The sequence below is a fragment of the Mycteria americana genome, unplaced genomic scaffold (genome assembly GCF_035582795.1).
Source record: "Mycteria americana isolate JAX WOST 10 ecotype Jacksonville Zoo and Gardens unplaced genomic scaffold, USCA_MyAme_1.0 Scaffold_53, whole genome shotgun sequence".
NCBI classification, from domain to species: domain Eukaryota; kingdom Metazoa; phylum Chordata; class Aves; order Ciconiiformes; family Ciconiidae; genus Mycteria; species Mycteria americana.
In genome coordinates this window covers 576,180-602,392 of record NW_027445639.1, presented here as the reverse complement: position 1 = coordinate 602,392, position 26,213 = coordinate 576,180, and the positions used below count along the sequence as shown (strand labels likewise).

At 72.6% G+C, this 26,213-nt stretch overlaps 3 protein-coding genes across 3 annotated transcripts; 1 reads left to right on the top strand and 2 right to left on the bottom strand.

Annotated features, from left to right (window-relative positions):
* The first annotated feature begins 12 nt into the window (after positions 1–12).
* Positions 13–16,539, top strand: SHARPIN (SHANK associated RH domain interactor). Its single transcript, XM_075490354.1, has 14 exons — positions 13–360; positions 5,038–5,212; positions 5,953–6,063; positions 7,020–7,161; positions 9,799–9,889; positions 10,167–10,440; positions 11,085–11,215; positions 11,371–11,544; positions 15,158–15,318; positions 15,428–15,539; positions 15,611–15,790; positions 15,909–16,007; positions 16,094–16,237; positions 16,405–16,539. The coding sequence occupies exons 1-14, from the start codon at positions 136–138 to the stop codon at positions 16,483–16,485; spliced, it is 2,100 nt and encodes a 699-aa protein (XP_075346469.1). The 5' UTR covers positions 13–135; the 3' UTR covers positions 16,486–16,539.
* Positions 16,540–17,950: 1,411 nt separating this feature from the next.
* CYC1 (cytochrome c1) lies at positions 17,951–19,545 on the bottom strand. The gene is given in 8 exon segments (XM_075490272.1): positions 17,951–18,086; positions 18,088–18,156; positions 18,225–18,262; positions 18,265–18,350; positions 18,442–18,590; positions 18,592–18,636; positions 19,331–19,497; positions 19,539–19,545. Coding segments are annotated over 8 exon segments (654 nt in total). The 3' UTR covers positions 17,951–17,993.
* Positions 19,546–20,070: 525 nt separating this feature from the next.
* Positions 20,071–26,097, bottom strand: GPAA1 (glycosylphosphatidylinositol anchor attachment 1). Its single transcript, XM_075490358.1, is given in 14 exon segments — positions 20,071–20,172; positions 20,175–20,314; positions 21,427–21,597; positions 21,687–21,882; positions 21,990–22,059; positions 22,151–22,304; positions 22,401–22,597; positions 23,298–23,494; positions 23,583–23,684; positions 24,400–24,547; positions 24,641–24,752; positions 24,847–25,026; positions 25,142–25,248; positions 26,047–26,097. Coding segments are annotated over 13 exon segments (1,842 nt in total). The 5' UTR covers positions 25,216–25,248; positions 26,047–26,097; the 3' UTR covers position 20,071.
* Between the last annotated feature and the right edge of the window lie 116 nt (positions 26,098–26,213).

Sequence of the window (26,213 nt, the reverse complement as noted above, 5' to 3'; positions counted from 1 at the left end):
ACCCGGCTCGGCGGGGCGCTGCGCCCGCGGGGGCGGGGCGAGGGGCGGACCGTCCGGTACCGGAACGCTCGGGCGCGGGGACGCGTTTCCCACCGGGCCGCGCGGCGGGCGGAAGTGCCGGCGGAGGCGGCGGCGATGGCGCTGCCCGGTGCCCCCGCCCCGGCCCCGGCCGCGGCCCCGGCGCCGCCGCCGCCGCCCACCGTGCTGATGGCGGTGCGGGCGGGGCTGGCGCGGCCCTCCCGCTTCCCGCCGCTGCCCGCCGCCGCCGCGCTCCGCCTGCAGCTCAGCGTCGAACCGGCGGCCGGCGGGCAGCGCCGCTTCCGCCTCGGCCTGCGGCACCCGGAGGCGGCCGGCGGCGCGGTGAGACGGGGGGGGCCCCGGGGATTGGGGGGCAGGGTCGGAGGCAGCGGTCCCCGGTGCCTGCCCGGTTCGCTGTCGGGGGTGGGGGGAGCCCTCCGGTGCGGGGATGGCCGGGTCCCTCCTCCCCGGGCAGCGCTGCCGGGCCTGGGGGCTCGGTCCCGCCGCCCGGAGAAGAGGGTTTCCGGGGGGGGTCCCTGGGGCTGGGCCCCCCGGCTCTCTGTAGGCGTCTGCGGGGGGGGGGGGGGGGGGGGCTGCCTGTCCCCTGCCTGCGGGGGGGTGGGGGGGGGCTGCCTGTCCCCTGCCTGCGGGGGGGTGGGGGGGGAGGGCTGCCTGTCCCCTGCCTGCCCCTTGCCTGCGGCGGTGGGGGTCTGCCTGCGCTGCCATCAGCCACCAGCCCCCCCGTGCCCGTGGCGAGGCCGTGGGGCAGCGTCTGCCTCCGACCCGGGCACCCCAAATCCCACCGGACCCGCGGGCAGCTCCGCCGGGGAGGGGGAAGCGGGGAGGGCGGTGGAAGGGGGCGGCTGCGCGGCGTTCCCTCGCAGACCCCGCGCTGGGGGGGCTTCGAGGAGGCCCCGAGCTGCTGGGGCACCCCCCTCCTGCCTGCCCCTGCCTGCGCCGGTGCGGTTGCGGGGCCGGGCACGGCTGTGCCGCCCGCTTTCCCCGCGGGCAGCGCGTGCCGAGCGACTGTCGGCTTTTGGCACCGGTCTGGTTCTTCCCCATCCTCCGTCTCGTCGGGTGGACTGGCCGCGTGCTTCGCTGGGCGCTGCAGCTCAGGGGGAAAGATGGGCGTCACAGGGGCCGGGCGGGGCGGGGGAAGGTGGGGGTCGTCGCTCTTCGTTCGTGGGAGCTGTGGGGCGAGCTCCGAAGCTTCGCCGTGGGGCGTTTGCACCGTGCCCCCCGCTGCCCTGCCCTCCCCGGACGTGGTCCAGCTGCAGCACCAGTGCTGTGTCGTGGGATCACGGGATGGTTTGGGTGGAAGGGACCTTTCCAGGCCATCCAGTCCAACCCCTGCCACGAGCAGGGACATCTTCACCTCCAGCAGGTTGCCCCGAGCCCCGTCCAACCTGACCTTGAGTGTTGCAGGGATGGGGCATCGGCCACCTCTCTGGGCAACCTGGGCCGGGGTTTCACCACCCCGGCGTAAAACATTTCTTCCTTAGACCCGGCCCGAATCTCCCCTCTGTCAGTTTAGACCCACGACCCCTCGTCCTGCCGCTACAGGCGCCGCTCAAAAGTCCGTCCCCGTCTTTCCGATGGGCCCCGTTAAGCCCTGGAAGGTGCCAGAAGGTCTCCCCGCAGCCGTCTCTTCTCCAGGCTGAACAGCCCCGGCTCTCCCAGCCCGTCCTCCCAGCAGAGGGGTTCCAGCCCTCCGACCGTTTCCGTGCCCCTCCTCTGGCCCCGCTCCCGCAGCTCCGTGCCTTTCCCGTGCTGGGGACCCCGGCGCTGGCCGCAGCGCTCCGGGGGGTCTCAGCGGGGCGGAGGGGCGGGATCCCCTCCCTTGACCTGCCGGCCACGCCGCTCCGGACGCGGCCCGGGAGACGCTCGGCTTTCTGGGTCGCCGGCGCACGTTGCCGGCTCGCGTCCCCTTTGTCACCCGCCGGTGTCCCTGGCCCTTCTCCGCAGGGCTGCTCTCCATCCCTTCCTCCCCCCGCCTGTGCCGGGGCTGGGGCTTGCCGGACCCTGCCCGTGGCCCGGTTGAACCTCACGAGCTTCACACAGACCCACGCCTCCAGCCTGCCCAGGTCCCCGTTTCAGGAGCAGACCCGCTCCTGGCTGATTTTCCCTCAATTTCCTCGGCCCCGGGCGCGGCTGCACGTGGGCCAAGACCTTTCCTGCCGCCTGACGCGCCGAGGCTGAGCCGCACCACTGAGCCCCCGGCGCCTGCTGCCCTGCTCTCGTGGTGACTTTTCTCTCTGTCCCCGCGCCGGGTTCTGCTTTGTGCCGTGCTGGAAATCTTCCCCTTCCGAGTCACCGCTCCCAGCACCGGGGAGGTGCTGGGGAAGAGGGGGTGGAGGAGACGGTGCCGTTGGCTCTGACAACCACCGCGGGGCTGGGCGGTGGAGCGGGGAGCTGCCGTTCCCCTGTGCTGCCCTCGGAGCCAGCCCTCAGCTCCCCCTCCAGCCCCGCAGGGTTCGAGGATGGCCGTCGGTGCTCTTCTTCGCGAAGGCTGCGGTTTCTTTGGCAGGGCAGGACGGCGACCGGGCACAGCGCTGCGCTTTGTGCAGCTCGAGCCCTCGAAGTGACGTGTAAAACCCGAGCGGGGAAGCGGCGGCGGTGCTGCCGGGGAGGCTGCCGGTGCTGCTGGGGAGGTGGCGTGGGCCCCGGCTCACGCTCCCCATCCAGTTACGGTTCCTGCCGCCCTAAGGTGCGCCGGCTGCTCGGCCGACGCCGCAGGCGCTCCTGTGGTTAGCTCGAACCTTGGGTTTCGGTTTCTACCGGAGCACGGCGGGGCCGCGGCACGCGCCTGCCAGAGCAGCGTGAGGTTGCACACGAGGTTGCGGCTCAGCCCGGGAGGCGAGCGATGGGCGAAAGGGAATCGCAGTCCCCGGTGAGGCTCCGCGGAGTCTGGACCCGATCCCCCCCTCTCCTCTCAAGGTCGAAGCGCCGCAGGGAGCAGTAACGCTCGGCGGCTGAGCCGTCCTCCCCGCCGGAGCGCGGCGTTGAGCCCGTCTGCCCTTGGGAGACGCGTGCCGTCCGCCCCGGCCTCGCCCGGGCTGGATTCCGTCCTGGCTCGGGCGCAGGGCCGGCCCTGGATGGCAAATGGTGCCGGGCCAGCTGCTCTGCCCGGCAGCTGACTTCAGGGCGGGCCGGCTGCTGGCGTAAAGTCCCCTCGGCCTCCGCTTGCGGCGGCAGCGTAAATCCCACGGTGCGCTGCCGTCCGCCTGCCCTGGCCCGGTGTAACCGGAGGCCTCCGGTGCGGGATCCCCGCCCGGGACCCGGCTGGCAGGCGGCTCCCGCCGGGAAGGAGCCCGGGCCGTGCCTGCGGGAAGGGGATCGGCTCTCGGGACGGCCGGGGGAGCCTCCGCCGGCTCCGGCGAGCTGCCCAGCCCTCGAAGGGCTGTGAGCCGGGGCGGAGAAGGAGGGGGACGAAGCTGTGGGTCCGGTGTCCTCTCCTCTGGCGCAGATACAGAGGCTGGGGACGAGAGGTTCCTCCTCCTCAGGAGAGGTTAAACAGCCGAAACCTCCCGTCCGAGCCCCGGGCTGCTCGCTCACGGCTCCCAGACCCGGTGAAGGTGGAGGATGAGCTGGAGGTGTCTGTTTGGCTGCAGGTACCCGTCAGCAGCGGCTCCGCAGCCCGTGCAGCCCGCCTCCCCGCTCCGTCCGCCTCCCCGCTCCGTCCGCCTCCCCTGCCTTCCCTGCCGTCCCCCGGGACAGCGGCTGCTCCCCTGGGTGCCCCTTGGCACAAGAGCGGGAGCTGGCAGCTCCGGGCACCCGGTGAATCAGAAATGTGTTTTCCTGGATGTTTTCCCGGCGGATTGGAGCCGGAGGCAGCGGGCAGGGGTGCGGGGCCGCGGCGGACGTGGCCGTGTGTCAGGGACGGCCCTTTCTGACTCGGAGGTGGCCCTGGCAAAGGTGCGTCCCCGGGACGTGGCTGCGGAGGACCCCGGGAGCTGCTCCGGGGTCAGTTTTACCTCCGGGCTGACAAGTCGAAGGGAAAGCTGCCGGCGGGGGCGGGCGGCTTTTCATCAGCTTTTCTCTTTTCCCCCACCCCGTTGCTCTAATCCAGGTGTTGGGACAGGGGACGACGTTCCGGGGGGACTTGGCAAGACATTAAAGTGGGACGAAGGGCGAGGAAACCAGCGGTTTCTCTTGAACTTCCTTCCAGCCTCCCCACCCCGTCCCCGTCCGGCTCGGTGTGGCGCAGGCAGCCCTTGCCTGCTTCCTGCTCGCTGCCGGCTGGGGCGCGGTGGCAGGTGGCTGCGCAGGGCCCTTCCCTGCGCCCCGGCTCCTCCCGAGCTGCCATTTTACCAGAAGTGGAATTGAAAAGCTCCGGCGTGAAGCTGAGACCGGTGTTGGGCGGGGGGGAGCGGGGCCGGGGTGCCCCTGCGGAGGCTGAACCCTGGTCCAGAGCCTGTCTGCGGGGGGGAAAGCTGAGCCCCGAGGTGCTGCGGGGAAGGGTTTTTCCAAGGCCTGTAAAAGGGGGAAGGAACGGGCTTCCCCCGAGAGCTGGTGGCACGGAGCCCAAGCTGTCTTAGACGCCTGCGGCGCTTTGCTTTTGAGAGAGGGGAAGAGGCAAACACGGGAGAAGCGGTGTGTTTAGTCGTGTGCGCGCTCGGTGGAGACGGCTGCGCCAGCGCAGCGTGGCCGGGGATCGCCCGGCAGGCACCGAGCCGGTCACAGCCCTCGGTCTTCTGCGGTGGCCTCTGGCCGGGGCGGAGGACGCGAGACTGCCGGCAGCGGGGCGGCTGCCGAGCTGCGGTGGGGCTCGGAGGCAGCCCTGGGCACGGAGGGTCGGCGTTTCGGGCTGGGTTTGTGGCTCGGCGCCCGGGGATGGAGGGTTGCGCTTGGCTTGGTGCGCGTTTCTGTCCACGCTTATCTCGTGAGAGACCGTGCTGGAGGCAAGGAGAGGGACAGCCCGTGTCCCCAGGTCCTGGCCCGGACGCCGCGCCTGCCTGCGGTGCATCCTCTGCCTGGCTCCGTCACGGCGTGACCCCCTCGTCCTTCTGCTTCCCCCAGAACGTCGCCGACTACGACCTCAAGGACGTCTCGTACAAGGTGCGGAGCCCCGCGTGCCACGAGCTGACGGTCCTCGGCTCCTCGGACGAGCCCATGGTGTTTAACTTCGAGGAGGAGCGGGAGGCGCAGAAGTGGTGGACGATCGTGAGCAGCTCCCTGCGGGAGGTGCAGAAAGGTCAGTGCGGGCAGGCGGCAGGGACCCGGGGGCTGGCAGGGACCCGGGGGCTGGCAGGGACCCGGGACGTCTGCCTGCTGCCCAGGGGGGCTGCCAGGCTTTCCCCCGCCCCGGCAGCTGAAGTACCCAGCTGGGAGACAAGGCTGGGGCTGGTCCTGCCGCAAAACAATTCGGGTGTGCGATACCAGCTGCTTCTGGCTCCCCAAATGCTGGGGCAGCACCTCGGCCCGTTCCTTCTCCGGGGCGTTAACTCCTGCGCGCCCGGGGAGGGACGATCGGAGGGTTCCTGCGTACGTTGGAGCATCCGAGGGGGCGGAGGAGACCCCGGCAGACGGGAGGTGGCGCGGGCAGCGACGTGGGAACAGGGGTGACTGTCCCAGCCCCACGTGCGGGGAGGGGGCTGCTCGCTTGAAGGGAGAGAAGCGGCAGCGGGAGGGTCTGAGGAGCCGGAGGAGCGCGCTGCGTCCCTGCTGCCTTTGCCCCGGGAGTTCAGGGGAGCAGCGGCCAAAGGCTTTGCGGGGACGGCGGGCTGGGGCTGCTCTCCGAGCTGCGTCAGCCCACGGGACGTGGATTAGGGTTGCCGTTACCTTCGCCTCGAGCGACCTTGCGTAGCCCGGGGCTTCCCCACGTGCCTTCTCCCCGTGGTGCGAGCGCGGAGCTCCGCGGGGAGGACGGTCGGTGACGGTCGCTGCTCGGGGGGCGGCACTGCCCTGCCCTGACGTATTCCTGCTTTCCCGCAGCCTCGGACAGCACGCTGGCGTCCCAGGCCGCCTCCCTGCCCGCGGCTGCCGGGGGCATCTCTGCAGATCAGGACGCGGAGGCAGCTCTGGCCTTGGAGCTTTCCGAGAAAGGTATTTGAGGGGGAAGGCTTCTCGGCTCTTTTCGTACATCAGGGGTTACCAGCCCGCCATGGGAGACAGGCTCAGACCCAGGTCCAGCTGCTCCCCCGCCCGTGGCTGACAAGAAGCTCTTTTATCATAGAATCATCGAATCGTTTAGGTTGGAAAAGACCTCTAAGATCGTCGAGTCCGAGCGTTAACCCAGCACGGCCAAGGCCACCGCGACACCACGTCCCCGAGCACCACGTCCACACGGCTTTTAAATACCCCCAGGGATGGGGACTCCCCCACTTCCCCGGGCAGCCTGTGCCAGTGCTGGACAACCCTTTCGGGGAAGAAATTGTTCCCAATATCCAGTCTAAACCTCCCCTGGCGCAACTTGAGGCCGTTTCCTCTCGTCCCATCACTTGTGACCTGGGAGAAGAGCCCGACCCCACCTCTCTACCCCCTCCTTTCAGGCAGTTGTAGAGAGCGATGAGGTCTCCCCTCAGCCTCCTCCTCTCCAGGCTGAACAACCCCAGGTCCCTCAGCCGCTCCCCATCAGCCTTGTGCTCCAGACCCTTCCCCAGCCCCGTTGCCCTTCTCTAGACACGCTCCAGCCCCTCCATGTCTCTCTGGGAGTGAGGGGCCCAACACTGAACACAGCATTCGAGGTGCGGCCTCACCAGTGCCGAGTGCAGGGCACGATCACTGCCCCAGTCCTGCTGGCCACGCTAGTGCTGATACAAGCCAGGATGCCGTTGGCCTTCTTGGCCACCAGGGCACACTGCTGGCTCATATTCGGCGTTGGCCCAGGCCGCTGATCTAAACCAGAATTGCTGTTTCTAGATGTGAGGCCGTGGCGCACGCAGAGTCGGGCCCCTCCGGGTGCTGGCTTTGCCGGTGCCGGCAGTGACTGTGCTGTGCCGCGGGGAGGGTGGTCACAGACCAGCTCCCGCTTTACGTTCTCCCTCTCCGCCCCGCCGCAGAGGACCTGGCGCTGCACCTCGCCCAGGCGATCGAGTACGGAGACGAGGAGGTGGCCTCGCAGTGTGCCGTGGCCCTGGCTCGCCAGCAAGCCACGCTCAGTATCCTCTGGAAGGAGTCCAACTACCCCACGGACGATATCAGGTGAGCGCCTCTGACCGTCGCGTCCTTGGAGCCGACGTGAGCGCATCTCCTCTTCCTCTGCATCCCTGCCCGGGGCTACGGGAGCACGACCTGCCCCGGATGGAGCCGTGGGCCCCGTGCCGGGGCTCTGCGCTCCTCTGCAGGCAGCTGCCCGCTGTGCCGTGAGCCCGGGGACGCCCTGCCTGCCCAGCCAGCACCTCCTCCCCTGCGGCTCTGCCCTTCTGCTGGACCCCCGTGTCCCTGGGCTGTGTTGCCCTTGGGTCTGTCTTTTTTTATGTGGTTTTGCCTCTCGCGGCGACGGTCCGGGACCCTTGCGTGCCTGTCGGGGGCCGGCAGAGCCAGAGCAGCCCCTGGAGCAGAGCTGCTCCGTGAATTCCTCTGCTGTCGGTTGGGATCGGTCGCGGCAGGAGAGGGGAAGGGGCGGCCGGTGCTGGGGAAGCCACGGCTTTCCTGGAGGAACGTGATGTCTTGGGACTTGTACTTCTTCCCTAGCTCCCGGGGGGAAGGAGCGGGGGGATGCAGGGGCAGGGTATTGGGTGCTACCAGCAAAGCCAGGAATGCAGAGGGTGAGCCTGTCTGGCACCCGATCAGGGACCTGATCCTGCGGGGCCTTCAGGCTCTGCTCGAACACCGCCGTGCCCCTCCGCCGTGCGAAGGGACCGTCACCGGCTGCTGGGACAGCTTTGCCCCCCTGTCTGGGGGACCTGGGGACGCCCCTCCGACAGCCTCCCTCGGTCCCTGCTCCCGTCTGCCTGGGGACCCTGCTCCAACCAGCGCTGCCGCGTGCGGCGCAGGTTTGTAAAAGGCCTCCGGGAAGATTCAGACACCAATTTCGTACCGAGACGGCGGTAGGCAGGACTAGACTGAGGAGATCTGTGGGTAAACGTCGGCGATCGGGAAGAGCTGCGTCTCACAACGCCGGGTGCCCTGGAGGGGGTCGGTGAGCCGAAGGGCAGGGCAGCCTGGCCGGCGCGCCGTGCCGGGAATGCCAAAACGCTTCCCACAAGCTTGCTTAAAAGCCTTCAAGAAAAGGAACCGGAAGGTGGGAGGCACAGGGTTGGAAGAGAGACCTGCGCGTCACGGCGGAGAGCGGAGGCGTCTGCGGGGACGGGGCCGCTCCAGGGACGCGCAAACGACCTGGAAAGGGCGACGAGCCGCGAGGCCTGGGCGCCCAGACGGGTCTTGTGGCTCCGAGCGCTTCAACGCGACGCCGATAAACGCGAAGGGGGGGCGAGCGGGGAAGAGGCCGGTGGGCACGCAACAGCAGGCTGCGACGCGGCAGACCTGGGAAGACGGCGGGCGGCCCAGGCAGGGCCAGCGGTGTTCGGAGTTGTGGCCGGTTGGCCTTGGCTGGGTGCCGGTGCCCACCCAGCCGCTCTGTCGCTGCCCTCCTCGGCTGGACGGGGGAGAGGAAATACAACGCAAGGCTCGTGGGTCGAGATAAGGACAGGGGGAGATCATCCAGCAATTTTACCGTCACGGGCAAAACAGACTCGACTCGGGGGAAATTACCGATTTATTACCAGTCAAATCAGAGTAGGATAATGAGAAATAAACCCAAATCTTAACGCCCTTTCCCCCCACCCCTTGCTTCTTCCCGGGCTCAACTTCACTCCCGATTTCTCCGCCTCCTCCCCGCAGCGGCGCAGGGGGACGGGGGTTGCGGTCAGTCCGTCGCACGTCGTCTCTGCCGCTCCGTCCTCCGCACGCTCTTCCCCGCTCCAGCGTGGGGTCCCTCCACGAACAACTCCGGCGTGAGCCCTTCCCGCGGGCTGCGTTCTTCGCTGCTCTTGCACAGCAATTTCCCCTCTTCTTAAATACGTTATCCCAGAGGTGCTACCCCCGTCGCCGGTGGGCTCGGCCTCGGCCGGCGGCGGGTCCGTCTTGCAGCCGGCTGGCACCGGCTCTGTCGGACGTGGGGGAAGCTTCTGGCATTTTCTCACGGAAGCCACCCCTGCGGCCGCCCCGCTACCAAAACCTCGCCACGCAATCCAGGAGTCGTTAGGAAAAGGCAAGGGAACAAACGGGAGGTTCCAGCCCTACCTGCCGGTTTCTTGTCTTAATGCTTGGGAAATCCAGCTTAGGTTTCGTGCTTAGAGGCACGGAACGCCTTTTGCAAGCTTAAAAGGTTCGGACTCCGGGCTGAAGGAGAGGCAGCGGGAGGTGAGGGGGTCTGCGAGGGACCGGTGTGGAGACAGACGGACTTAAGAGGCTCGGGAAATTCGGAAGCACCAGATATAAAGCAAAGGAAAGGAAATTTTTTTTTCTCCCTGGCTCTAAGTACGTGGTGGAAGTCCTTGCGCAGGCTGCGTGGAGGCTGCGAGGGTAAATGGGCTGGAGCAGAGGATAAACGAAACGGGGGGGAAACAAGTTCCCCGCGGGGTTAAACCTGCGGTTCGGCTGCAGCCCTCGGCGGGCACGGTGCCCGTCGCGGTTTCCCGGGATGCGACGTACGGACGGCGGTTGGAAACCCCGTGTTGGACCTCGTGGGACTCCCCCGCGGCGTTGGCTCCGCGGCTCCGAGCAGCGGCCGGCGCCGAGTGCGGCGGTGCCGGGACCCCACCGCCCCGGCGTGGGCACCGCCGTACCCCCGAGGCCGGCAGCCCTCCTCTAACGGCATCCATCCCTCTTCCGCAGCATGAAGGTCGGCGTGGAGGATGCGACGTCTTCTGCAAGCATCACCATCCGGGTCCGCGCTCACACTACAATAGCAACGCTCAAGCAGCAGGTACGCGGCGGCACGGGCCTGATGCCGGGGGCCGCGTGGTGTGAGCCCCCCGGCCCGGCCGGGAGCCCCTGGGGTCCCCGCAGCCCCCTCTTTAAACGCTTGTACCTGCGGTGCGGGAGCTGGGCTTTCCCACCCGCTCCTCTCCCTTCGTGGAGCCGGCTCTTCACCGGTTCTCCTGGCTCGCCGACGCGTGCCGGCGTGGCGTCGGCCCCTGGGGTGAGAAGCTGCGGGGGAGCCGTGGCTGCGGGCTCACCTCTGAGCTTCTCCTGCCGCCCAGGTCTTCCAGGATTACGGGTTCCACCCCTTGGTTCAGCGCTGGATCATCGGGCAGTGCCTGTGCGTGGACGAACGGACCGTTTCCTCCTACGGCATCCGCAGGGACGGCGACACCGCGTTCCTCTACCTGCTCTCGGCGAAGATGGCCGAGCTGACGGAGCAGCGCTACGAGGAGGACCAGGCGCAGGTCATGCTCAGCTCCACCTCCTCGCCGACCGACGCCGCCGGGGAGAGGCGCAAATACAACACCCTGCCCAACATGTCTCCCAAAAAAGGTCTGGCTCGCCTCCGCCCGCCCCGCGGCCGCGGTCGGGGGGGCAGCCCGGGTCCTGCCTGGCTCCGGCGCAGGGTGCCAGGGCGGGCGTAGCGTCGGGGACGGCGACCCTGGCATCGGGGTGCGGATGCGTGGGGTGCCGGGGGCTCTCTGGGCGATACCTCCCTGGGCTGGAGGGCAGGGCGGTCGCTCCGGCCCTGCTGCACCGGTAGAAAAGGCTGAGCGGCTTCTCCGGGACGGAGCGGAGCGGGGCTCTGGGAGCCGATGCCCTCCCTCTCGGGAAGCCGCCGCTTGCCTGCACCCTCTGCGCTGCCGAGCGTGCTCGGGAAGAGCCTTCGTGGCCTTCCTGTGCGTTTTCCCTTTACCGAAATTGGGGTGGCGAGGAGAGGTCCGGCGTCCGCCCTGGGCGCTATCGCGGTCGCGTATCACGGTCCTCCCCCCGCTCCGTGGGACCGGGAGCGGGCTCAGCGCCGCGGGCCGACCCCGCTTGTGCCGACGGTCCCCGGGATCCGTGCTCCCCGCCCAAGGGCCGGCCCGGCACGAGCGGCATCTCCCCCCGGCACAGCGCGGCACGCTCTTGGCCGGGCCCGGCCGCCCGGTCCCGGGCCGGCTGTAACGTCCCTGTTCCCCGGCGTCGCTCTCCAGGCTGGGCGAACGAGGCCGGCAGGAAGATGGACATCGGTGAGATCAGCCAGCACTTGGACACGCTGCAGATCGGCGACCTTTTCGGTGCCCAGCCAAAGCCCGCTGCCGCGAGCCTGCCCTCGCCGGTGCAGGTACGTGGCCCGCGGCGTCGGCCCCCGTCGCCCCCGTCTCCCAGTCTGGGGGGTGCTGGGGAAGGGCGGGCGCTCCCTCTGCGTCCTATCCCCCCTCCCGTCCCTCTCTCCAAAGCGTTTTTCCCGGTTTCTGCATCCCTGGCGTGTCCCCGCAGGCGGGCTGGTCGTGTCCAAAATGCACCTTCATCAACAAGCCCACGCGGCCGGGCTGCGAGATGTGCAGCACGGACCGCCCCGACGACTACGTGGTCCCCGGCAGCTACAAGCCGGACGAGACGGAGCTGTGGCGGATGCAGCAGGAGCAGGAGGGGATCCTGCAGTACCAGCAGGTGAGGGGGCTCGCCGTCCCGCGCCCCGTCGGGACGGACCCGGGGAGGATCGGGCGTCGGCGGGGTTCGGAGGCGTCGCGGGCGCGCGGATCCCGCGCCGCTCTGGGAAACGGGCTGGGAAGGAGAGGCGGAGAGCCCGGGGGGCTGTCGCAGCCCCCTTCCTCCCCCCCGCCGCGGGCGGCCGCCGCCTCGCCCCTGCGCCCGGGGACAGGCGGAGGTGCCGCATCGCGAGCGCGGCGTCTTCTGGCCGTCCCCGCCGCGGCGGGGACCTGGCCGCTCTCGTTCGCCCGCGGCCGTGCGCGGGGCCGGCAGCGGTCTGTGGCGGGGCAGGGGTCTGTCACCCCGCCGGCAGAGCTCGGCGGGACGCGGCAGCCCGGTCCGGCAGGTCCTTCTTCTCTCGCCTAACCGCGGAGCGTGGCGTGTCGGCAGCCCCGTGCCGAGGAGCTGCGGGGCTGCGCTTTCTCCTGTTCCCTGGAAGCCGTTTCCCGTTGCGTAGAAGCGTGGGGGGGGGGCTCCGATGGGACCCCCCGCCCCCAGGGCCACGGCTGCGGGGGGAGCCCCGGCCCCGAGGTCGGGGTGCGCTGCGGGACTCGGGGGGCGGGGGGGCCTCCGGCTCAGCCACTGACCAAACCTTCTCTTCTTTCTTTTTTCTCTTGTGCCGGGATCCCGCTAGGAAAAGGGAAGGAGAGAGGATGGCTCAGCTGCGCACTGCGTCCTGGGCTCGGGTTCCCTGGATGACTTCATCCACCTGTCCTCCGAATTCTGCTAGCCGCCCCGGGCCTGGCCCACCCCGACGCCCCGTCCTGCCCCACCGGCCAGGACCCGGTGCCCGCCAGGCCGGCCCCCGCGTGCGCCCAGAGGCTGCCGCCGGGCCCCCCCCTTGCTCAGACCCTAGAGTTGACGCGGGAACTTTCTGCAGGAGGAGAGCCGGCGGGGCCCGGGCTCGGCCCCGAGCTGCCGGGGGGACGTGCCGCTCGCTCTGGGGGCTCCGGCGCTGGGGGAGCGCGGGGGTCCGGGCCCCTCGGGATCGCAGCGCCGGCCCCGTGAGCGCGGCAGCTCCCGGCTTGCTGGCTCGCCGTCCCATCCTGGGAGTTTTCCCTTCGCCTCCCTGCGCCGGCAGCCCAGCCCTCTCCGCCCGCGCCCGGCCGGAGCCCCTGCCGCCGGCCAGCCCTCGGCCTTGCTGCCGCTCTGCCCGGCGCCCGCGGGGCCCCTCGGGCTCGGGGTGGGGGGTCCGAGCCCCCTCCGGGGTAGGGGTGGCGCGAGGTGAGCGTGGCCGGCCCCGCTGCTGCCTTCCTGCTACCGTCCCCTGCGGGAGGGCTTCGGGGAAGAGCCGCCGTGGCCGGGGGTGGGCAGCGTGGAGCTGACGGTGCTCGGCCGGGAACCGCTCTGGGGGTCTCGGGCTCAGGGGGCCGTGCTCTGGGGGTCTCGGGGTCAGGGTTTCTTCCTCGCTCTGTAGGCAGAGGGGTGGCATCGCGGCAGGGTGCCCGGCGAGCGGCCGTGATTTTGGGTGCCGGCCGGGGGTGACCGGCGGCAGGGGCCAGCCCTGAGCCCTGCGGCCCCCCCTCGCCTCGCAGGCACCAGCCCTCGCCGGGGCGCCGGCCCTGCGGCACCCGTGGGAGTAGGTCGGGGGGGCTGTCGGCCAAGGTGCGGCCGTGGGTTTGGGGGTCCCCGGTGCCACAACCCTCGTCCTGGCTGCCGCGAGCCCTGCGCTCCGCCGGGTCCGGCACCGGCACGGGCAGAGCAGCTCTGCCCCAGCCAGCATCAGCGCGGGCCCGGCACAGCGTGCGGCCGTCGGCCAGGGTATTCTGTGCCACGGGTCCCTCCGGAGCTGCCGGCCGTGCCGGCGTGTGGCACTTTGCGTTGGAGACCTCGTCCATGCAGGGCCGGGCTTGTCCCAGCGGGGAGCCGTGCGTCCCCCGCGCCGGGGGGAAGGACGGGGCCCTCGGTTTGGCGCGGTGGCTCCTTGGGTTGGACTTTGCCTCCCCGCAGCGGCCGTTGGGCGGGTGACGGTGCCGCCGGAGGGGCCGCGGATGGATGCCTTCCCTCATTAAAGCCTTATCCCACCAGCGCGGCTCTGCCCTCTTCTTGTGCCGGCTGCTCTGCGGCATGGGGGGAGCTGCCGCCGGCTGCTTGGGGGGGTTTGCGCAGTGAAGTGGACGAGGTGGAGGCGTGGGTCTGCGTGAAGCTCGTGAGGTTCAGCCGGGCCACGGGCAGGGTCCGGCAAGCCCCAGCCCCGGCACAGGCGAGGGGAGGAAGGGATGGAGAGCAGCCCTGCGGAGAAGGGCCGAGGACACCGGCGGGTGACAAAGGGGATGCGAGCCGGCAACGTGCGCCGGCGGCCCAGAAAGCCGAGCGTCTCCCGGGCCGCGTCCGGAGCGGCGTGGCCGGCGGGTCGAGGGAGGGGATCCCGCCCCTCCGCCCCGCTGAGACCCCCCGGAGCGCTGCGGCCAGCGCCGGGGTCCCCAGCACGGGAAAGGCACGGAGCTGCGGGAGCGGGGCCAGAGGAGGGGCACGGAAACGGTCGGAGGGCTGGAACCCCTCTGCTGGGAGGACGGGCTGGGAGAGCCGGGGCTGTTCAGCCTGGAGAAGAGACGGCTGCGGGGAGACCTTCTGGCACCTTCCAGGGCTTAACGGGGCCGATCGGAAAGACGGGGACGGACTTTTGAGCGGCGCCTGTAGCGGCAGGACGAGGGGTCGTGGGTCTAAACTGACAGAGGGGAGATTCGGGCCGGGTCTAAGGAAGAAATGTTTTACGCCGGGGTGGGGAAGGGGGCGTGGGGCGGATGGGGCAGGAGGATGCAGCAGCCCCCTGGCAAAACGCTGAGTCCCGGGGGTCTGTGACTGCGGCGATCGCGACGCGCCGGCGTGATGTCAAACGTCAGCGAGGCCGGAGCTCCGGCAGCCTCTGCTCCCCAGGGCCCCCCAGCCCCGCGCACCCGGGGCCGTGCCGCCCGGCGCGCCGGCCTCGGCGACGCACGCAGAGAAATCCCAGGGTTTAAAGTGCGTTGAAGTGCCCCAGAAATGCCCCGGCAGCTGCCGGGGCTCGGTGCTCGCGTCCCTCGGCTGCGCGGGCGCGGGGACGGGCTGGGGAGACGCCGGGGTACGGCTCGGTGCCGGGTCTGACCGCGCCGGGACCTGCGTGTCCAGCAGCCGCCGCCCCCCCTGCGCCGCTTTCCTTTCCCTGGGGGGGTCCCTGCAAATCCAGACCCGCCTCCTCGCGCGCAGCCATTCCTCCTGGCTACCGAAGCCGGGGGGGGGGACTTGGGACGAGTGGCCCCGGTCCCTTGGGTGGCGGCCACGAGGGCCGTGAGAGGCGCGGAGCCACGCCAGCCTCCCCCCCCACGCTTCCTCACCGCCGGCGGGGCCGTGCCGGCCCTCCCAGTGCCGGCCCTCCCGGTGGCAGCCGCGCTCGCCGTGGGGCAGAGCCGGAGATGCCCCCTCCAGCCGGGCACCCTCGGCTCCGGCTCAGGAGCCGGGGGCAGGAGGCCAGGGGCCGCTGGAGGGGACGGAGGCGGCGAACGCTGTTCTGGGCCCTTTGCACGGGGGAGTCGAGCCCGGCTTGGGGGGCCGGTGGCGGTGCTGGGGGCTGACCGGGGCTGTTCCTTGCCGGCAGGCGCTGGAGGCCGAGCGGCTGAATAACTTCCGGCAGCTGCTGCGGCTGGAGGAGGAGGTGCTGGTGCCCAACCGGGAGGTGCTGGAGTGCCGCATCTGCTACCAGCAGGTCGCCCCGGGCGAGGGGGTGCTGCTGCGCGAGTGCCTGCACAACTTCTGCAGGTAACGCCCGGCAGAGCCGCCCTGAGACCCCCGCCGTCGCGGCGAGCGGCCCCGGGACCCCCCCCCCCCCCCCCGCACCGTCGCGGTGACCCGGCGCCTGTTCCCGCAGGGAGTGTCTGCGCCAGGTGATCAACTACAGCGAGGAGCCGGAGGTGGCCTGTCCCTTCCGCGACGAGTCCTACGCCTGTGGCAGCCACCTCCAGGAGCGGGAGATCCGGGCGGTGGGTGCACGCCGGGTCGGTGCCGGCAGCGCTGGGGGGGGGCCGCGTCCTGACCCTGCCCGTCTCCGCAGCTGGTGTCGCCGGAGGAGTACCGGCGGTTCCTGGAGAGGAGCCTGGTGCTGGCGGAGCGGCGCAGCCAGAACAGCTTCCACTGCAAGACCACCGACTGCCGGGGCTGGTGCATCTACGAGGATTCGGTGAACGAGTTTCGCTGCCCCATCTGCCAGGCCCTCAACTGCCTGCTCTGCAAGGTGAGCCCCCGCCGCCGCCGCTCCCGCCCTCGGCATCGCGCCCCGGTGCCGCAGAGGGGGCCGAAGCGGTGGCTCGGGCGGCGGCGGCGCTGAGCGGTGCCGTCTCCGCGCCCCCCAGGCCATCCACGAAGGGAAGAACTGCCGCCAGTACCAGGACGACCTCCAGGTCCAGGCGCAGAACGACTCGGCTGCCCGGCAGACCAAGGACATGCTGCAGGTGGGGGTCCCGGGGGGCCGACGGAGCGGGTGGGGGGCCGGAGCTCGTCCCCGCGTCCCTCACGGCCGCCTCTCCCCCCGCCGCAGACCCTGGTGCAGATCGGGGAGGCCATGCACTGCCCCACCTGCCTCATCATCGTCCAGAAGAAGGACGGCTGCGACTGGATCCGCTGCACCGTCTGCCAGACCGAGATCTGCTGGGTGACCAAGGGGCCGCGCTGGGGACCCGGGGTGAGCGATCCTGGGGGGCAGGAGGGGCCCCCCGGTCCCCGCAGCCGGGGCGGGGGACGGGCGAGCCCGCGGCGCCCTGGGCCACGCTCTGGTGACGGCGGAGCTGGCCCCAGGAGCCCCGAGGTGGGCTCCCACCCTGACCCTGCCCCTGGCCCGCTCCCCCCCAGGGCCCCGGGGACACCAGTGGCGGATGTCGCTGCAACGTCAACGGACAGAGGTGCCACCCCCGGTGCCAAAACTGCCACTGAGCCCCCGCTGGCCCGGCCCTGCGGGGACGAGGGACCCACCGGCGGCAGCTGGAGCGGGGAGCCGCTCTCCTCGCGCCGAGGGACAGCCCAGCCGGGGACAGAGCCGGCGCCGCCGCCCGAGCGGGGCCCAGAGACGCTTGCGGTGGCGGGGGAGAGCCGCGTCCGGCAGCCGGCGAAGGAGAGGACGGACACGGGGCGGGGAAGCGCCGCGGGAGCCGGTGGGGAGCGGACGGGGGCCAGGCCCCAGGCGCTGCCGGGACGCGGGGGGCGGTTTGGGGGGGCTCCACGGAGCCTCTGCCAGCAGCAGAGCCCCCGCGGGGGGAACGGCGTGGCCCGGCGGCGCGGGGGGTCTCAATAAAGGCGTTTGCGTGCCGGAGCCTTGGCTGCCAGCGCTGCCGCAGGACTGGGGCCGTAACTCACCCCCCCCGCCCCAAGACCGGGGCGATGGGGCTCGCCCTTGAACGAGCCCCCGACCTGAGCCCGAGGGGCCACAGCCGGCGCGGGCAGAGCGGCGGCGCGGGCAGGCACCACACCACGCTTTCCGCTTGAACGCCAGAGATTTTATTTCCGTGCCCCCAGCCCCTCCAGCGCAGGCACCGGCCCCCCCGGGGAGGGCGAGCGGCAGCGCCGGGGGGGGGCCGAGGGCGATGTTAAATAAGGAGCCGGGCCGGGGGCACGCGCTGCCGGCTGCGCCCCCCCCGCAGCCCAGGGCTTGTGCGTGGCCCAGGCGGTGCAGCCGGGGTGGGGGCCCCCCGCTTCCCCCCTATTTGGGGGGGCGATAGACCATTTTCCTGCTCTTCAACACAGACCATTTGTGGCGCTTCATGTAGTAGAGGAGGGGGACCAGGAGCCCCGAGATCATCAGCAGCTGGGGGAGGAAGGAGTCGAGCTTTGCCCCACGGAGCCACCGCCCCGGCACGGAGCCGAGCGCGGCTCGGGGGGGGTCTGGGCACCGGGGCGGGGCACCCCCGAGCCCCCCCGGGGCAGGGACCCACCTTCAAGCCCATCCGTTTGCGGTGGTCGTGCTCCGGCTCCGCCGCCCACCGCAGGAACGTGCAGATGTCCTTGGCGATCTGCGACATGGTGGCCGGGGTACCTGGGGGAGGGCGGGGGAGGGCTGAGCGCCCCAGGAACCGGCACCCCGCGGACGGCGCCGCGCCGCGCCACGCCGGCCCCCTCTTACCGTCATCGAATTCCAGGATCTCGTTGTAGATGGGGGGGGGCCATGCCGATGGCCTGGCCTGGGAAGTAGGGGTTGTAGTGCAGCCCCTCCCGCACCGTCACGCCGGTCGGGGGGTCGCAGTAGCCGGTGAGGAGGGAGAACACGTAGTCCTCGCCCCCCGTGCCTGCGGCGGGGGGGCGGGAATCAGCCCCGGGCAGCAGACACCCCCGCAGCAGCGCGGCCGGGGTCCTCCTCCGCTCGGCAGGGAGCTCGGCCGGGGACCCCGAGCCCCGCGTGGGCGCGGGACCCCCAGAACCGCCCCCCGCCCGCGCGCGGCAGCGGCCCCTCACCGGGCGTTGACGATGTAGCTGAGGTCGGGGGGCAGCGCCCCGTTGTTGGCGGCTCGCGCCGCCTCGGCGTTGGGGTAGGGCTTGGGGAAAGTAGTCGGAGATCTTGCCGGGGCGCGTGAACATCTCGCCGTTCTCATCGGGGCCGTCCACCACCTCCACCTGCGCGGGGAGAGGAGCCCTGAGCCGGGGCGCCGGGGCGCCGGCTGCCCCGTCCCGGCCGGACTCACCTCCTCGGCCAGCGCCTTGGCCTCCGCCTCGGTGTGGTGACGCCGATGAGGTTGCGGAAGGCCAGGTACTCCATGCTGTGGCAGGCGGAGCAGACCTGCTTGTACACCTGGAAGCCGCGCCGCAGGCTGGGAGGAAGAGAGAGGAGGAAGAGCAGGAGGAGGAGGAGGAGGAGGCGGCGGCCCCGGCTCCCCGCCGCCCCGTCCCCCGTGCCGGTACCTGCCGTGGTCGAGGGCGGCCAGCGCTCCGCCGTGGCTCCAGGGGAAGCTGGGCGGGTGCAGCTCCAGCTCGCCGGCGGCCAGGGCCGAGCGCAGCGCCAGGGCCAGGCCGCCCCCGCCCGCCGCCAGCAGCCCCAGCGCCGCCAGCCGCCGCCCGCCCCCCGCGGGAGCGGCCGGTGAAGGACGAGAGGGCGGCCTGGGGGGGGGGGGGGCAGAGCCGTCAGGGCCGGGGGGGACCGGGGGCACCGGGGAGCCGTGTGCGGGGGCCCGCGGCCTGGGCCGGCGGAGGAACCGGGGGCACGGGGCCGGGCCGAGCGGGCAGGATGGGGGGGAGCGGGGGGGCCGTGTACAGGGCCCGCGGCCTGGGCCGGGGGGGGGAGCGGGGACACGGGCAGGGCCGGGGGGGACCGGGGGCACCGGGCAGGGCCGAGCGGGCAGGACGGGGGGGAGCGGGGACACGGGCAGGATGGGGGGCACCGGGGAGCCGTGTGCGGGGCCCGCGGCCTGGGCCGGGGGGGAGCGGGGACACCGGGCAGGGACGGGGGAGGAGCGGGGAGGCTGGGGCCGGGCGGGATGGGGGGGACACCCGGGCACGGCTGGGACACACGCGGCAGGGCCGGGGAGGAACCGGGGCAGCGGGCAGGGCCGGGGGGGGGGGGACGGGACACCAGGGACACGGGGCCGGCAGGATGGGGGACACCGGGGACACGGAGCGCGGCCGGGGGACACCGGGCAGAGCCGGGGAGGAACCGGGGACACCGGGCCGGGCCCAGCCCCCGTCCCCCGCGGTGCCGATCGGTTCCGGGGCCGCCCCCCGCCCCCGCCCGGTGACCTTCACGGCGCGGCGGGGCGCGGGGCCGCCCGGGGCCGGGGCCGGGGCCGGGTCTCACCGGGGCGGGCGCGATCCGGGCCCGCGGCAGCAGGAGGCGGCCGTAGGGCCGCAGCGGGAGGGGGAGGCTCCGCACCGCCACCGCCGCCATCGCTCCGCTCCTCCCGGCGGCCGCCGCGCCGAGGTCGAGGGGACGCAGCCGCCCGCCCCGGACGTGACGCCCGATCCCTGACGTCACCCGCCAGCGGGAAGCGACGTCACACCCTCACTGCTCATTCCCCCCCCCCCCCCCCCCCGCCCCCCCCCCCCCCCCCCCCCCCGAAGACCCCAGCACAGACCGGCTCCGCTCCCGTCCCGCGGCTCCGCCTTTATTGCAGCGCTGCGGCCCCGACCCCCGGTGCCGACCGGGGAGAGACACCCCCCCCCCCGTACACAGCAGACCGGGACCCCCGGTACCGACCGGGAGAGACACACACACACACACACACCCCCCCCCGTGCACAGCAGACGAGGACCCCCGGTACCGACCGTGCAGGCACCGGCCCCCGGACACCCCAGAGCGGGACCCCCCGCTTCGGGGAGCCCCCACCCGCCCCCCGGGACTGCCCGGGGAGCCCACGCCCCCCCCCCCCCCCAGCCCCCCCGGCACTGCGGGGGCCGCAGCCCCAAACCGGGGGTGTGTGTGTGTGTGTGTCCCCACCCCCCGGGGGCTCGGCCAGCGCCGGCGTCCCCGTCCCGTCCGGCAGGGATGGGCAGGTGCCCCCCGGCAGCCCCCCGGCCCCGCCGTCCGTCCGCGGGGCCCTCACTTCCAGAAGAGAACGTTCCAGAAGAGCAGCCAGCAGGGGTAGGCGCCGAGGGCGAGGAAGGGGAAGAGGAGGGAGCCGTAGAGGTGGTGCTGGAGCAGCCCTCGGCCACGGCCGCCAGGAAGAGCTGCCAGCCCTCGGCCGCCGACGCCGGCGCCTCCACCAGCTCCCGCTGCAGGAAGATGGCCAGCAGCAGCGTGACGGCCGGCGACGCCAGCACCAGCAGGGCCGCCAGCAGCACCCTGCGGGCAAAGGCCGCCGTCAGGGGGCACAGGGAGAGCCCCCGGCCTCCCCCCGGCGTCCCCCTGCCCTGGGGAGAGACCCCCGGCATCCTCACACCCTGGGGAGAGACCCCCGGCATCCCCCTGCCCGGAGAGAGCCCCTGGCCTCCCCCCACCCCAGTAAGAGCCCCCCTGGCATCCCCCTGCCCCAGGGAGAGACCCCCCCGGCATCACCCCAGTGTCGCCCTGGGAGAGACCCTGGCGTCCCCCGGCATCCCCCTGCCCCAGGGAGAGCCCCGGCGTTCCCCCACCCTGGTAAGAGCCCCCCTGGCATCCCCCCCGCCCCCAGGGAGAGACCCCGGTGTCCCCCCAGCATCCTCACACCCTGGGGAGAGCCCCCCCGGCGTCCCCCTGCCCCGGGGAGAGCCCCCAGTGTCCCCCCACCCTGGTAAGAGCCCCCCTGGCATCCCCCGCCCCAGGGAGAGACCCCCCCCCCCCAGCACCCCCCACCCTGGTAAGACCCCCCAGCATCCCCCCACCCCAGGGAGAGCCCCCCTGGTGTCCCCCTGCCCTGGGGAGAGACCCCCGGCACCCCCCCACCCTCATAAGACCCCCCCAGCATCCCCCCACCCCAGGGAGAGACCCCGCCATCCCCCCCAGCATCCTGCTGCCCTAAGGAGAGCCCCCCTGGCATCCCCCTGCCCCAGGAGAGGACCCCCCCGGCACCTCCCCACCCTGGTAAGACACCCCCCCCCCCCCCCCCAGCGTCCCTCCACCCTGGTAAGACCCCCCAGCGTCCCCCCAGCATCCCCCCACCCCAGGGAGAGACCCCGGTGTCCCCCCAGCATCCCGCTGCTCCAAGGAGAGCCCCCCCGGAGTCACCCTGCCCCAGGGAGAGCCCCCAGTGTCCCCCCCCACCCTGGTAAGACCCCCCAGCGTCCCCCCAGCATCCCCCCACCCCAGGGAGAGACCCCCCGGCACCCCCCACCCTGGTAAGAGCCCCCCTGGTGTCCCACCACCCCAGGGAGAAACCCCCCGGCACCCCCCCAGCATCACCTGGGAGAGCCCCCCCCCCTCCGAGCATCCCCCCCCCACCGGAGAGGGGGGGTCCCGGCCCCCCCCCCTCCGCTGACCTGGGGCCGGTGGGCGCGGCGGCGGCGGCGGCGGGGACCATGGTGGCGGCCAGGAGGAAGCCGAGGGAGAAGTTGAGGAGCGCGAGGCAGCCCAGCTGCACGGCCAGGGACAGCAGCGCCAGCAGCTTCAGCGCCATCCAGCCCCGGTCGCCGCCGCCGGCCGCCAGCGCCCTGCGGGGACGCGGGGGGGGACGCTCAGCCCCACGGCGGCGGGGGACGGCGCCCCCCGAGCCCCCCCCCGCCCCCCCCTCCCCCGGCACCTGTGGGTGCTGTGGGGCAGGGCCATGCCGGCCACGTAGATGGCGATGACGGTGAGCACCACGGCCTCGGACTCGGAGACGGGGAAGTGCTGGGTGGCCACGCGCTGCCCCAGCACCGGCAAGAAGTAGAGGGCGAGGCCGGCGGCGTGGCAGATGAGCAGCCGGCCGGCACCAGCGCCAGCGTGCCGGGACGGGCCTCCTGCCGAAAGCCGGGGAGGGCTTGAGGCCGGCGGGACCCCCGGGGGTCGGCGGGGAGGGGCGGGGGAAGGGGAGGGGAAAGGGCCCCCACCTCCCCGGCCGCGCGGTCGCCGTCCCAGAGGCGCTCGGCGCCGCCGGCCTCGCACTTGCTCAGCTTCATCCAGAGGTCCAGGGCGTGGGGACGGTCAGGGAAAGGAGCGGAGCAGCTCGCCGCCCCTCGCCCGCCTCCCGGCCCCCCGAGCCCCTCCCCGCGCCCGGAAGGATATCTTGAGGACGAGGACGAGGATGAGGAAGCCGAAGGCCGGCATGTAGACGCCGATGGAGACGAAGCGGGACAGGGAGGGCAGCAGGTAGAAGAAGTAGGACTGGTGCAGCCGCTCCAGCAGGTTGTTGAGCTTCCGGAACATCCCCTCCAGCGTCCTGCGGGCACCGGGCACGGCGAGGGGGGGGGGGGCTGCGCCCGGGACCCCCCCCCCGGTCCCCGTCCGTTCCGTCCCCCCGCGGCCCCGCACTCACTTGCCCACGGTGGTCATGTCGTACTTGTACTGCCGGAAGCTGTTGATGCCGCGGAGGGTGATGGCCTCGATGCGGTAGCGGAGGAAGAGGCCGTGGTCGCCGCGGGGCCGCCCCGACGCCTGGGCCAGCACCATCAGCAGCAGCGTCTGCAGGCTGTGGGCGTAGGCGGGCAGCGAGTCCCAGTCCGAGCGCTGCAGCTGCGGGGAGAGCCCCAGTCACGGACCCACAGCCCCACCGGGCCGCTGGGCCGGGGAAAGACCCTCGGGACCACCGAGTCCGAGCGTTAACCCAGCACGGCCAAGGCCACCGCGACACCACGTCCCCGAGCACCACGTCCACACGGCTTTTAAATACCCCCAGGGATGGGGACTCCCCCACTTCCCCGGGCAGCCTGTGCCAGTGCTGGACAACCCTTTCGGGGAAGAAATTGTTCCCAATATCCAGTCTAAACCTCCCCTGGCGCAACTTGAGGCCGTTTCCTCTCGTCCCATCACTTGTGACCTGGGAGAAGAGCCCGACCCCACCTCTCTACCCCCTCCTTTCAGGCAGCTGTAGAGAGCGATGAGGTCTCCCCTCAGCCTCCTCCTCTCCAGGCTGAACAACCCCAGGTCCCTCAGCCGCTCCCCATCAGCCTTGTGCTCCAGACCCTTCCCCAGCTCCGTTGCCCTTCTCTGGACACGCTCCAGCACCTCAATGTCTCTCTGGGAGTGAGGGGCCCAGCACTGAACACAGCATTCGAGGTGCGGCCTCGCCAGTGCCCAGTGCAGGGCACGATCACTGCCCCAGTCCTGCTGGCCACGCTAGTGCTGATACAAGCCAGGATGCCGTTGGCCTTCTTGGCCACCTGGGCACGCTGCTCCTGCGGGACGGGTCCCGCCGGTCCCCGGGGGGGCTCACCTTGCCCTGGATGGTGCAGAGCAGGCCGTTCTTCTGGCAGAAGGCGTGGAAGAGGTTGAGGAGGTCGAGGTTGGGCAGCTGCCCGTTCAGCCCCTCCACCGCCACGTCGAAGCTGGTGACCACGTCGCTGCTCAGCTCCAGCGAGATGGCCGCCTGGATGGCCCCCGCCCGGCCCAGCATCCCCGAGGACCGCACCTCTGCGGGCACCATGCCGCGTCAGCGCCGCCGTCGGCACGGCCGGCACGGCCGGAGAAGGGCCGCGGCCGCCCCGAGCCCCCGCCTCACCGGTGATGTTGACGTCGTGGTAGGCCTCCAGCCAGGCTTCCATGCCCAGCAGGTCGTGCTCGTTCACCAGGAAGATGATGTCCTTCGCCCAGTAGATCTGGCCTGAAGGCAACGGGGCGGCTGCGGCAGACCGGTTCCTGCCCCGGCAGAGCCCGGCACAGCCCCGGTGGAGCCTGGCACAGCTCTGGCAGAGCCTGGTCCCTGCCCCAGCAAAGCCCGGCACAGCCCCGGCAAAGCCCGGTCCCTGCCCCGGCAGAGCCCAGCATGCCCCGGTGCCTGGCACAGCTCTGGCAGAGCCCAGTCCCTGCCCTGGCAGAGCCCAGCACGCCCTGGTGCCTGGTACAGCTCTAGCAAAGCCCAGTCCCTGCCCCGGCAGAGCCCGGCACAGCCCCGGTGGAGCCTGGCACAGCTCTGGCAGAGCCTGGTCCCTGCCCCAGCAAAGCCCGGCACAGCCCCGGCAAAGCCCGGTCCCTGCCCCGGCAGAGCCCAGCATGCCCCGGTGCCTGGCACAGCTCTGGCAGAGCCCAGTCCCTGCCCTGGCAAAGCCCGGCACAGCCCCAGCAGAGCCTGGCACAGCCCCGGCAGGACCCGCTCCCCGTGCTGCCCCCCAGAAAAGCCGGGGCCCCCCAGGGCCGCGAGCAGGCGGGCACCCAGCGCTCCCACCCCTCGCATCCCCACCGGGCAGGGACCTGCCCAGGAGCGGTGACGGTGACGCTCCGCGCCCCCCGCGCCCGGTCCATCGCCCCAGAGCCCCCCACCGAGACGTCGCCGGGCTGCGGGAGGGGGTGCCGAGCCCGCCCCCCGCCTCGGGGCTCACCTCGGAAGTAGGAGGCCAGGGCCAGCATCAGCCCCACGGCCTGGTTGTTGCGGGGCCCCTCGCTGCAGGGCGCGCTCAGCACCAGCGCCTCGGTGCTGGCGGCGCGCGGCGCCCGCAGGACGCCGTACACGTTCGTGCCCTTCACCATCTGCAGAGAGAAAGGGGAAGGGCTGGGGCGGGGGCGACCGCGGCCGGGACCCCCCCCCCCCCCCCTCGCCCCGGGACGGGGAGGGGTACGCACGTATCGCTCGCGGGTCTCGTCGGGGAAGGGCAGGGTGCGGGAGAAGGGCTGCCGGTGCACCTCCAGCCCCAGGTTCCACATGGTCTTCTCCAGCCAGGCCACCGGCGTGCCCCTGCGGAGCGGCAGAGGGGGGACGGAGACCCCCGAAATCCTCCCCGGAGCCGCCTCCGCCCGCGCCGCCCCCCCCGTCCCCGTCCCGTTCTCACCCCGCTTTCTTCTTGTGCCCGGCAAACTCCCGGGCGTAGGAGAGGGCCCGCTCGCCGAAGAGGAACTGCTCCTCCACCATGGTGGAGCCCATGGCGTTCTCCGACATGTAGGTGCGGGGGGCGAGGGGCTGGAAGGCCAAGGCCAGGAACCAGCCCAGCCCCGCCGCGTAGCTCAGGGCGCTGCGGCGGAGGAGACGGGGGCTGGGGAGGGGGGGGGGGTCGCCCCCCGGCAGCCCCCCCGGCCGCGGGTGCCAGGAGGTGCCCCCCGGCCCCGGGCGGTTTCCCCGGCGCTCACCAGAGCGGGGTGTTGAGGCGCTGGACGAGGCGGGAGAGCGCCCGCCGGCAGTGGGGGTCCGACAGCAGCCCCATGGCGGGGGACGGGGGCAGCGAGCCCGGGCTGTGCTGGGGGGCGAGGGGGGGACGACGGGGTCCCCAGCGGCACGGGGGGGGGGGGGGGGCTGGCCCCACCCGGGCCCCCCAGGCACCCACGGGCCTGTCCCTGCGCCCCACACGCACCCCGTGGCCCGTCCCCGCCCCACACCCCCATCCACACTGCCTCACGCTGCCCCACACCACCCCCCAGCCCCTGTCCCTGCCCCCCAGGCACCCCACGGCCCTGCCCCTGCGCCCCACAGGCACCCCACGGCCCAGTACTCGCCCCACACGGCCCCAGCCCTGCCCCACACGCACCCCACGGCCCGTCCCCGCCCCACACCCCCATCCGCACCCCCCCGCAGCCCCTTACTCTGCCCCACACGCACCCCACGGCCCAGTACCCACCCCACACGGCCCCAGCCCTGCCCCACACGGACCTCACCGTCCCTTACTCTGCCCCACACGCACCCCACACCCCCCCCCAGCCCCCGGCCCTGCCCCTGCGCCCCACACGCACCCCACGGCCCAGTACCCGCCCCACATGGCCCCAGCCCTGCCCCACACGCACCCCACGGCCCGTCCCCGCCCCACGCCACCCCCCAGCCCCCGTCCCTGCCCCCCAGGCACCCCACGGCCCTGCCCCTGCGCCCCACACGCACCCCACGGCCCAGTACCCGCCCCACATGGCCCCAGCCCTGCCCCACACGCACCCCACGGCCCGTCCCCGCCCCACGCCACCCCCCAGCCCCCGTCCCTGCCCCACACGCACCCCACGGCCCTCTCCCCCCCCCCCCCGGCCCCCCGGTGCCCCCGGCCCCCCCCCACCTCTCGGCCCCGCCGCCCGGACAGGCCGCTCAATCGCCCGCGGAAAGGGACAGGCCGAGGGGTGGAGCCCAGAGACATCGATGGGCACCGCCCGCCGCGCATGCGCCGGCAGCCGGCGCCTCTGGAACGGGGCGGGGGGGGGGAGAGTGAGTGTGCAAGGGGTGAGT